The 12,729-nt window shown below is 42.5% G+C and overlaps 1 protein-coding gene and 1 long non-coding RNA gene across 3 annotated transcripts in view; one reads left to right on the forward strand and one right to left on the reverse strand.

The window, feature by feature from the left end:
- The window catches only part of LOC149463088 (uncharacterized), a 547,928-nt gene that overhangs the window by 328,449 nt on the left and 206,750 nt on the right, over window positions 1-12,729 (reverse strand). The window lies entirely within an intron of this gene.
- Window positions 3,890-4,633, forward strand: LOC149463108 (protein kinase C delta type-like). The gene has a single exon (XM_089675909.1). The coding sequence runs from the start codon at window positions 3,890-3,892 to the stop codon at window positions 4,631-4,633; it is 744 nt and encodes a 247-aa protein (XP_089532035.1).

The raw sequence follows: 12,729 nt of genomic DNA on the forward strand, positions 1-12,729 counted from the left end.
ACCACTGGTGCATATATGATACAAAATGAAGCTAAAATAACCCAAAAGTCCATAAAAGTCTGTAATGGTCCATATACTTTAGTGGCAGCTCCTCAGTGACACTGACATAATAACAATAGGGAACATAAGGAAACAGCAAGGGTCTGCAAATGGAATTGCATTGAGAGGGAGGACAGTAAAGCCGGCCATAGATAGGATCGAAAACCAAGCGAAAATTCTTGTTGAACGTAGAATCGTTTGGTTTTCGCATTATTAGTGTGCCTGCTGCGAGATGCGATTTTCATGCAGCAATTGAAAGTGCCAGACCCAACATGCCGCAATTTATTTTAGAAAAATCAAACAAATGATGGCACACTTGTATGGGCTATTCTCATTTTTCAATCGACAGAATGTTCGGTTTTCGACTCATCTATGGCCGGCTTAAAGATTTCTTCACACCATACATGTGCGGTGGTATGCAGAAAAACCCAGTCAGTCAATGGATATGGTGTAAACAAGCCTTACAGCCCGAGTGCTACTAAGCAGGAAGCGCAGCCTGAGGATGGAATGGGCCGGTATGGCTTCCCCTTTGTAGCTGATCAGTGGTCTTTGGGGCTAAGATCTCAGTGTGGTCAGATATCACATTAAGATTGCTATGTCTTGGTGACCTAAGGGATGTCATGGGGACTTATAAAAGCCATGCACTGAGAATAGATATCCAGGGCTGAGGACTACCATATTGTCCAATTTTCAACATTCTTTTTCCTTTATATAGTAAAAAAAAAACAAAAAACAAAAACAGTGGATATTAAACATCACCAAAAGAAAGTTCAATTTCTAAAAAAAAAGGGTATATGAAATCCATTAGTATACAGCGTTACATGACCAGTTGTCATTCTATCTCAGCGTTGAAATCTGACCAATGTCCTCATAATGAAGGAATATTACAGCCTGGCACTCAACGGACTACACACTAAATGGCCAAAATGTCTTCTTCCCCTCCCCCCTCCCGCAGGCTAAGATCACATGACCATTAATTTCAGTTGGGAGCCAGCAGATCAGAACATGGCAGGTACAGGGCTAAAAATAGAACCTTGTCCTGGTGTATAACTTTGTGAATCCCATCCATAGACAGGAATAACATGATTTCATTGGGCGCTGGATACATAAAACATGAATAATACAGATGTAAGCTGAGCAAAGATGTCCCACATTTTGTTTACTTGAAAAAAAATGACCCAAAAAATGTGATCTACAAACACCACATAGGAAGCACAATGTTTTTTCCATATATGGTCATGTACCTTCCAAGCCAGGGTCATGTCACCTTGTTTCCATAGCTACCAGAACTCTGATGTCATCACCACTTAGCTCCGCCCCCTCAGCTTGCAGTCATTCCCTTTGTGTACGCTACCAGGAGTGGAAGCGATTTCTCTTTCTCTGTGCAGCTTTGTCATTTGTAATCATGAAGCGGCTATTTACGAGAAAGAGAGCAAATAATGTGAAGGACCTCCTGAAAACCAACAAGGAGGAGCCTTTTACATTACAAACAGTGGGACCCTTAACAGAGGACCACAGAACAGCATCACAGCCCCAAGATTCTGCCCCTAAAAGGGGGAGATTTAGGGCAGCTGGGAAAAGATTTTGGCAGTGTCTGGCTAGATGTTGCCCCTTTTCTCAGACAAAATTAGAAGAAGAAGACGCAGAAAGTAAGTACTAGTCTGTTGAGATATAATGCAGGGCACTGTAAGGGTATACAACATTTATCACCAATTACATATATATTGGGGTCACTATACATACACATAATGGGGTCACCGGGTAGAGAGTAGGGGAGAGTTAAGACCCCGTCAGGTACCTGGAGGTCCTGCCAGTAATAGCACTTGTCATTAGCAGCAGCATTTGTCAGCCTGCCCTCAGTTGAATTCAGGTGACAGTTGGGCTGCAGGGGTCAGGGGTCAGGTGTGCAGGAGGCATACATGGTCTATGGATAAATACAAAGTCAGTGTGAGCCCCTCCCCAGTGACAGGCTGTGTATACAGGACCCTTCAATAGCAATGAGACCTTACACTGCCCCCCCCCCCCCCATGACATTCCCATTCACTAGGACCATTCCTATAGACAGTTGTGTCCTAGGATCTGTATGACCAGGCAGACTGGGGGCTGCAGGAGCAGACCATTCATTCCGCTTTGTCATATTTTTCTACACACACATTTCTAAATCGTTAGGAAAGTTGGGGTGTCATCCACAACTACGGACTCACAACCAAATACAACATAGTGTTACATTTATATTTAGTCAATGAAGATAAGCAGATTGATGGAATTGCATTGAGAGGGAGGAACAGCTTAGGGCTCATTTACACCACATGCATTGAACGTAGTATGAATGCATATACAAGAAAAACAATGCATTTCAATAAGCCTCGTTTACCCCATTGCACTGCATGTGCGTTTATGAAAAGTACAACATGCTGTATTGTAGGGGGGGTGTGTAGAAAAAACGTAGCTCAATGGATGTGATGTAAACAAGCCCTAGAGCACAAGAGTTACTTAGCAGAAAGCGCAGCCTGAGTATGGAATGGGCCAGTATGGATTCCCCATTGTAGCTGATCATTGCTCTTTGGCAGTAAGATCTCAATATGGTCAGATATCACATTAGGATTGCTATCTTTTGGTGGTCTGAAAGTGTAAGTACGGTTACTCAGCATTTCATAGCTGTCAGGCTCAGCTCACACGAGCTTTGTCAGCAGGTGTCAGACGGACCTTTGGGAAGCGTTTTTAAAGCTTCTCAAACGCTTATGAAAATTCTGCACATGGCAGCACATAGTGCTGTTCACACTGAAGCGTTAGCGTTGCGGCAAAACTGACGCTTCATGTGGAGTCAGGAGGAGTTGAAGCCTCCCATTCAAGTCTATGGTGGCGTTTGCGGAGCGGTTGCGAGGCAGTTGCGGAACGTTAACACCATTTAACTTCATTATAAGCGTTTGTGGTGCGGTTTTTACGCTTGGCAAATGTCTAACAGATTCAAAAAAGCGCATGGGGCGTTTGGGGAACGTTAAAAACGCTTCCCATACGCCTGTCTAACGCCTGTCCAAGGCTATAGGGGCGTTTGGCAAGAGTTAGAAAGAAAGTCAAGTGTGAACGAGCCCTTAGGGATGTTACGGGTTTTAGAAAGCCATGCACTGACAATAGATCCCCAGGGCTGAGAACCATATTGTCTAGGAATGGATAGAACTGCCATAAAGGACAACGTGTCACATAAGATTAGTGTCACAACAAAGATTCCCTTCCATATGTAAAAGAAAAAAAAGACATTTAAATGGCCGCAGTTACCTCATCTGTGATGTTTTTTTTTTTGTTATTTATCTACTTGTACATGTTCTGTTTACCTCTCATACTATGTTTGCTAAATTTATGCAAAATAATAAAGACATATATGCCTTTAAATGGCCGCAGTTTCACATAAATGATGTGGAAGTAGAAATAATACTTTTTTTCTCTGTCTCCAGGCAAAAATGAGATCCCATCCAACAAAGACACTGCGCAAATTCAGCAAGCTACATCGATGGAGGACAAGAAACCTCCCAATACTTCACATACCAGTGAGAGTAAGGAGGCTTCACTGGTCAAATCTACTTCACCTACCGACCAGTCCTACAAACTCAGCCTGGAAAGTTTCACCTTCCATAGAGTACTAGGACAGGGGAGCTTTGGAAAAGTAGTGTTGGCCTCTCATCCTGACATTAAGCAGAAGCTAGCAGTGAAAATGGTTAAAAAAAGACCATTACTTCGACAGGATCCCAGCTGCGTCATTACAGAGAGCTACATAATGGAAATGTGCAACAGATACTCATTTTTCGCACATCTCTACTGCTCCTTTCAAACAGAGACTCATCTCGTCTTTGCTATGGAGTTCCTGGGCGGAGGAGATCTTGAAAAATTCATAAGAGATTCAGCTCCACTTGATGAAGTAACCTTAAGATGTGTTACTGCCGAAATTCTCTGTGGACTGCAGCACCTTCATTCTCTTCAGATTGTCCACAGAGATCTAAAACCAGAGAACATTCTTCTGGATAACGCCGGGCACGTCAAGATTGCCGATTTCGGCCTGTCGGCAATGTTCGTCACGGAGAAAAACAGAGTCAAAAGTTGCGTGGGGACGCTATGTTACATGGCCCCTGAAGTCTATTATCAAAGGCCATACTATTACCCGGCTGACTATTTCTCATTTGGGATAATAGTATATGAGATGGCCTTAGGCGAGCATCCTTTTTATACTGGACAGGAGACTGAAGAGCAGTTGGTTACTTCCATGTACGCCACGGAACCCTATTTCCTACGGCACTTGAACTTTTATCTGCAAGATCTCTTACTCAGACTTTTACGTCATGACCAAGAGCAACGTGCGCACCTGGTGTGCAATCTCAGATCACACCCTTTCTTCAAGGGTATTGACTGGGAAGAGATAGAAGAAGGACCATCACTCGTACAAAGTACATTGGAACCTATTCTCAAGGAACCACTGCAGGAAATCATTGAAGTGGATACTTTTCTGTCCAAAGACCTGGAGATGCCAATTGACTCATTGCATCAGGAGTATTTTAAGGCCTTTGAATACATTAGTGAGAGAATGAAGGCGAGACAAGCCTGATCCTCACCACCACCACAACCAGAGGGCCATCCTTCAATGGGTGGTCAACTAAAAAGTTCACAACAGTGAACAAAAAATGTAAATTAGATATGATGATAGATAGATAGACAGACAGATAGATAGATAGGATAGATAGATAGATAGATAGATAGATAGATAGATAGATAGATAGATAGATAGATAGATAGATAGATAGATAGATAGTGCGCTATCCTGCCACGGTGGAAATCACAGTGGTGACCCAGGATTCTCGACTATAGAGGTTGAGGGGCTCCAGGCAGTTGTAATTCAGAGGAAACTGGTTTATCAGTTTCCTCTTTGGCTTGTAAAGCCTGTTTTGGGACCTGTAGCCTGGAGATTTCAAAGAGATTTGGGAGGGATGAAATCTCCAATCCTGGGCCCATGTTTTGAGAGCAGCCAGCACGCTGATTGCACAGGTGTGTGCAGGCTTTTTTGTGGAGTCCAGGCCATGATTCTGGGCTCCACCCCAGCAGACAGGAGGGCTCCACCCTGGCACACAGGAGGGCTCTGCCTTGGAGTCAGGTGGGCTTCACCTAGTAGAGGTGGAAGCCAGACAAGCTGTGTGCTATTGGCGAGCTGTGTGCGGGAAAGCCATTTCGGATAGAGTCTGCAGGAGACAGACGGAAATCGATGTACAAGCCAGATGGCTGAATATTGTTTCATTTGTTTGATGGTGGATGCCCCTGCGTGGGAAAGATTTATGGAATAGATAATATTGATAGATAGATGGGCGGCACAGTGGCTTAGTGGTTAGCACTTCTGCCTTGCAGTAATTGGGTCATGGGTTCGATTTCCAACCATGGCGCCTACTGCATGGATTTAGCATTTTCTCCCTGTGTTCGCGTGGGTTTCCTCCGGGTACTCCGGTTTCCTCCCACACTCCAAAGACATGCTGGTAGGTTCATTGGCTCCTGTCTTAATTGTCCTAGTTTCATCCCTGGCCATGTGGGATCTCAGGCATGGTAGGGGTTGGATTAAGACATGGCAACCTACCCTGTAAAATAATTGCTAAGAAAATTCATGGAAAAGGTCGCTTACGAGTGACGGTCCATGCAATTGCCAAGGGTCGGATACGACTGAATGCATAGATAGATAGATAGATAGATAGATAGATAGAGATTAAGGTAGGAACTGGCCAGAGAGGGATTACTTTGACGTAGTTGGCCGGCTTAAACATGCATTGAAATGTATGTGAACGAAAAATCCCTGTTTCTATGGAAAGTTTGCTAGAAGGAGGTATATAGCAATGTAATAAGTATAAATCAGCACACACACATATATAAAATCCTCAGAAATCCCTTAAAGTCATATCAATATCCTTCCCCTGAAGTACTAATAAAACATATATTCATTTACTTAAACCCAAAAACCCACAATTATAGTGAAAAAATCAAGACCCAAAGAGTTTACCCAAAAATAAAAAATATCAAATATATATAAAAGAACAAAAATAAAATAAAGTCCCAATATGCAAAGTGTCCAAATAATGTGTCCAAACAAAGATCAATTTCTTGATAGGAAGACGCTTCCTACTCCACTGAAGAAGATGCAAATCAATCACAGGTGCTCTTCAAATACCTCAAAAAACAAAATCTCAACATAGTATATTACCTTTTAAATCCCAGAACTAAAGTGCCACACGTGTATCATGCAAAAAAAAAACACTCCAGTGTCACAGCACTCATGTGAAGAAAAAAAAAAAAAAATTTTAAATATCACTGCAAACTATATATAAAGTGCATAATTACCCTAAAACAAACAAATTCCAGCTTGTAATCAACCACATATGTACAGAGTGTCCTTAGATTGGTATCCTCTTGTCCCTCAGGACCTCACAAACAGACCAGGAATCATTATGTGAATTATAATCATATATAAAATTTATTGTAGCCACTTACATATAAAAACGATAAGATCAGCAAGACATCATCAAACTCCTCATGCCCAGTATACGATCCCCTTTCCGTGTGTAGAGGGTCTCCCGATCACCAGGTAATTCCCCCTTGCTACTCCTATCCAGCACTATCACTTTGTAGCTCTGGGGGACACCTGAAGTGCACCGTTTCCGTGTTGGAGGTCTGGAGAGTAACGGTGCACTTCAGGTGTCCCCCAGAGCTACAAAGTGATAGTGCTGGATAGGAGTAGCAAGGGGGAATTACCTGGTGATCGGGAGACCCTCTACACACGGAAAGGGGATCGTATACTGGGCATGAGGAGTTTGATGATGTCTTGCTGATCTTATCGTTTTTATATGTAAGTGGCTACAATAAATTTTATATATGATTATAATTCACATAATGATTCCTGGTCTGTTTGTGAGGTCCTGAGGGACAAGAGGATACCAATCTAAGGACACTCTGTACATATGTGGTTGATTACAAGCTGGAATCTGTTTGTTTTAGGGTAATTATGCACTTTATCTATAGTTTGCAGTGATATTTAAATTTTTTTTTTTTTTTTTTCTTCACATGAGTGAAAAAATCCCTGTTTATATGGGAAGTTTGCTAGAAGGGGGTATATAGCAATGTGTAGATGGTTTAACAGAATTTTTAGTGGTCACACCCATCACAGGTTGCCTGCAAAAATCTATGGGGGGGTGTAGACAAGACCAGTCACCCTGCACAAGGGCCCCAGCCCTGGTTCACACAAGAACACTGCTGTGGGTGGCAATAGATTCCTAACGACACTCCAAACACACATCACAAATACAGTGTGTTTGCCTGCACCAAAATGCATGGTACCGCAGAGCCATGTTTTTTATTATTATAATACAGGATTTATATAGCGCCAACAGCTTACGCAGCGCTTTACAACATAAGGGCAGACTGTACAATTCCAATACAAATGAATACAGAAGGACTGAGAGGGCCCGGCTCGTTGGAGCTTACAACCATGTGATCCAGTTTCAGTGCGTTTTTAAATTGCATCGCACTGAACTGCACAGGGACACACAGCGCGTTACTGTGCAATGCCGGTGTCAACCTGCACTAAGTCTGTACACAGTTTGGCTCCCCAGTCCCCTGACTCCAGGCTCAGTTCTTTGTGGATCAATTTCACCTGATGGGATGGACTGCCTGTTCTCATACACTCTTTCATGCCTGGACAGACTCTCTGCCACCTAGTGCATGCAACTCTGGTGTTTAAGTGAGGGTGGAGGGCACAGGTGCACCATCCAGTCCCACTGCTGGCAGACTGGAAAAGTCTATGGGAAACTGACAGCTGGTGGAAGGTGCACCCAATCCTACGAACATTTAGGGGACTATACACCCAGAGACGAATGCCCAGAAAGCCAGCAATCTGCATTGCGATCATTCGTCCCTGGGTGCATACTGCCCTAAATGTTAGTAGCTCTAGGTGCATTATCCTGTCCAGCTGCAGCCGCAAGGTTTCACAAGCTGCAACTGAAAGGCGTCTCTCTGTCACTTGGCGTGATGAAGGTCCCTTGCAGGTTCCAAAATGTTGCATTGCTCATGTAACACGCCTAAACAACACAAATAAAGGCAGTTCTACTGAAGCAGATAGCGCTGCGCTAGCCGTTATCTCTGTTCGCTGTGGCCACATCCACCCAATGCTGCAACACCCCACAATTGCGTTCCGCTATGTAGTGAGTGCAAAGAAGTAAATAAGCAGCTAGCACAAAGTGGCAAACCCTCTTCTTCCACTACATAAACATAGAAATAAAGGTGCAGCGCTAATAAACAGGAAACAAATATGTGAATACAGCGCACTGAGGAGCCTGGAAGCGGTCGGAGCTCACAGAGCTCCAACAGGGTCAGTCCAGCGCTGTGACCTACCCGCAGGTTGCTCTGTGAGCTCCGCCCACTTCCAGGCTCCTCAGTGCACTGTATTCGATAACGCCTTGGCTCCTCCCACAGTCCAGAGCTTTTGACAGAGAAGGAGAGTGCTGTAGCCCCACACCATTCTCAGCCCCCTCCCTCTGTCCATCCACCGGTGGCCCAGACATTACCCCAAACATTCATCAACTGCAAACTTTAATGGGCTGTAATGCACCTCAACAGCAGGATTTTGGCAGCAGGTGTCAGCCAATGATTCGTGGCTGACACCTGCTGATCTGCTGTGTCCAATCACAGCCCAGAGCCCTGTGTTAGCAAAAACACAGGCTTCTGTACAGAGGGAATGATCTGTCTGTTTCTTCTCCCTGCAAAGCAAGAAGAAGGAACAGATTTTAGTAAAAACATTTTTAGTTTTCAGTAAATTCATAAGCACACACTTAACCCTTTGATTACCCCAGAATGTTAGCCCCTTCCCAGTAAACGTCATTCGCACAGTGACAGTGTAAAGTACTATTATTGATCTTTCTAATAGTGTCACTGGTGATGTCAGTGTCAGTTGGTATCAGATTGCCTACAGCACTATCACAGTCCCACTTCAAGACGCTGATCACTGCAATGATTCAGAAAAAATGAGGAAGGGTTGTAGCAGCGCAAACACTGCAAAGTCCTGGGAAATGGTAGTATGGGGTGATGGTGGTATTAGTGGCTACTGTATGAAGAGCGTAAGATTCCGTGTGGCACTGAGGGCAAGGCTTCCAAATAAGCTGTAGCAACTTCTGTAGATGAGAAAAAGCAGAGAAGCGCCTCTAAGTGCAATAAGTCTTTTAATTCAAGTCTAAATGTAGAAACACTCACATGTGTGAAGTAATCATAAGCATAAAAACCAAAGCATATACCAAATTAACTAAAGACCCACTACCCGAATTCAAACAGGACGCACTACTACTAACGAACACAGCCTTACTTGATGGTGTCATCACCAAGCAGGAAGCCTCTTTTCTATCTAAAGACTTCTACAACACCCCGTATTTTTACTTTCTGCCCAAAGTACACAAAAATCCAAATAATCCACCAGGAAGACCAATCGTAGCGGCCACAGGGAGCATTACTAGCGGTTTCTCCCAATATATCGACCACTTCCTACAACCCCTTGCACAGGCTCAACACTCATATATCCGGGACAGCGGACACTTGCTAGAATTACTCCAAACATACTCCTGGGAACCCGACTATTGTTGGGTCTCGTTAGATGTCTGCTCCCTATACACCTCGATACCCCATGATGTAGGCATCACCGCCATCCAGCACTATCTATCCTTGGATCCATCACTCAACCCCAAACAATCTTCCTTTATAGTAGACGCCACCTCATTTTGCCTCAAACACAATTACTTCACATTCAACCACGATTTCTACTTACAAACTCAAGGTACAGCCATGGGAGCCAACTTTGCACCCTCATATGCAAACTTGACTATGAGTTTCTGGGAGGACAAACACATATGGCACAATAACCCCTTTGCAGCCCACATCATCTTTTACGGCCGTTACATAGATGACATTATCGTCATCTGGGATGGACCAATATCACACGTAGACCAGTTCGTAACCCATTGCAATTCAAATCCTTTTGTCCTTCACCTCCACTCACCACAAACATACTCTTGTATTCCTAGATCTCGAATTATACCATGACAATCTCCAAATATTAACAAAAAACCACTTCAAACCGGTATCTGGAAACTCATACCTCCACTTCAACAGCTGCCACCACCCCAAATGGATCCAAAATATACCTAAAGGACAATTCTGTCGTCTCAGACAAAACTGCACCACAGATTCCGATTACAATCTCCAGAGCGACATCCTAATAAAGAAATTCCTAGACAAAGGTTACCCACACAAGCTAGTAGATGAGGCCCACTCCTTCTACCGCAAGGGTAGACCCCAAACACACAATAGCACAGAGCCTCCCAACCAGGTCAGATTTATAACCAAATTCCACAACAACTTTCACAAAATGGAGTCTATCATCAATAGACATTGGCCAATACTACTACAGGATCCACATTTAATAGACATTTTAGATAAAAAACCAAAATACACCTACCGCAAAGCCATCAACCTTAAAAACAAGATTGCCCCCAGCAAATACAACCCACCCACCAACACACCCAACACAATCTGCCTCATACCCATTGTCGGCATGTATAGATGCAACAAAGCGCTATGCAAAACTTGCCGATTCGCTAAACACGGACAAAAAAACTTCACCACAAAAGGAAAAACCTATTCATTCAAAGAATTTTACAACTGCTCCACTGATCATGTGATCTACTGTATATCCTGCCCTTGCGGCCTCCTATATGTGGGACGCACCATCAGACCCCTCCGCGCAAGGTTTGGCGAGCACAGACGTCTTATTGAAGATGGTAAAGACAAACATAGCGTCCCCCGCCACTTCCTTGAATATCACCAAAAATCCACTGATGGCCTACAAGTATGGGTCTTAGAATCCATACACAACAATCTCTCTGAGTCTGATCGTTTCAAAAAACTCTGTTCACAAGAAACTTATTGGATATTTACATTAGATACATTGTCTCCAGGTGGACTCAACGAGGAATTAGACATTAACACTATACTATAAACACTACAATCTCCCATTCACAGTCACTCAACACTCACAATGATACTTTCCCCCCCCCCCCTTTATTTTTATTTTTTTAATCAAATTTTTTTATCGAATTTTTTTTTTTTAATTCATTTTTAGTTTATTATTTATAACCTTTTGTTCATTATTTATATTTTATTCTGTTTTTTACTATTTTTTACAATGTAATTTACTCTTTATAATGTCATTTGCATGTATTATTACCAATATGTTTATCATCTTACCATGTTAACACCCATTGTCAATATACCCGCTAGCAACATGTATATATGTTAGAATTATTATGAAGCTCCTGTAGAGCCATAACCATATCCCACCTTGCAAACATGCTGTATTACCACTAAATATCTGCTCACTACTGATACATAATTGATGTGCCAGTGCTGCAAGGTAAACATTTTACCCCACTAATCTCCCAGAATATAATTTTTTTTTTTTATTCTTATTACCCCCATCAACTTTTTTCACATAGTTTCTTCGATTTTCAGCTGTTCAAAAATCTTTTATTAACGTCATTTTTCATTTCATTAATTTTTTTTTTTCTCTTTTTTTTAATTATTTTTTTCATAATTTTTTTATTTATTTATTTATTTTTTTCCATTTCATCATTTTTCTTTCGTCTTCTGTTTTCTTATTTATTACATCCTCTCTTTTTTCCATTTGGTTTCCTTTACCCCCCATTTAACATCCATGACTTTACACTATTCACCTGACAGCAATGGTAAATCACTGGTTACTTGGTCAATTGATCAATTAGACTCACGTTCCCTATATATTCACCCGTGTTCATCCACCTCCCCCTGCTTGAAAAAGGAGTGCACTTCCGCCTTCCACGGCCAGTGCATGCTCCGAAACGCATTGCAGTGCACCCTGGGATCTGACGTCATCACGGCCACACAGCCGCTACATTCCAGCGTGCGTTCCATCTGGCTCTGAGGGAGGACGTGCACGCCGGCCGGCCTCACCGCTGTTCCCCTCCAGCCACCACGCTGTTCCAGCCGAGAGCTGACCTCCCCACATCGCAGAGAGATGACGGCTCTTCACCCGGGTTACCACCCCACCGTTAACTATTGTTATCCACGGTTTTTATGCTTATCATTACTTCACACATGTGAGTGTTTCTACATTTAGACTTGAATTAAAAGACTTATTGCACTTAGAGGCGCTTCTCTCCTTTTTCTCTTTTGCTGATCACTGCAATTACTAGTATAAATAAAAATTTCCAGTTTATTTATACCATAGTTTGTAGGCGCCATAACGTTCACACAAACCAATCAATATACACTTACTGGGATTTTTTTTTTTTTTACCAAAGACGTAGCAGAATACATTTTGGCATAAATTCATGAAGAAATGTGGTTTTAATTTCTTTATTGGATATTTTTCTGTAACAAAGTAAAATATATTGGGTTTTTTTTCAAAATGCTCTATCTTTTTTCGGTTTATAACTTAAAAATGTAAAAACCTCAGTGGTGATCAAATGCCACTAAAAGAAAGCTGGAATATTAAGGTTTTGGAGTGACCAAGTCAAAGTCCAGACTTAAATCCCATTGAGATGCTGTGGCATGACCTTAAAAAGGCCTTTCATGCTGGAAAACCCTCCAAGG

The sequence above is a fragment of the Staurois parvus genome, unplaced genomic scaffold (assembly GCF_062004578.1).
Source record: "Staurois parvus isolate SC_StPar_1 unplaced genomic scaffold, SC_StPar_1.0 ptg000159l, whole genome shotgun sequence".
Classification (NCBI taxonomy): Eukaryota; Metazoa; Chordata; class Amphibia; order Anura; family Ranidae; genus Staurois; species Staurois parvus.

Coding starts and splice junctions, on each gene's coding strand:
- LOC149463108 (XM_089675909.1), top strand. CDS start 3,890: ATGGAGTTCCTGGGCGGAGGAGATCTTGAAAAATTCATAAGAGATTCA.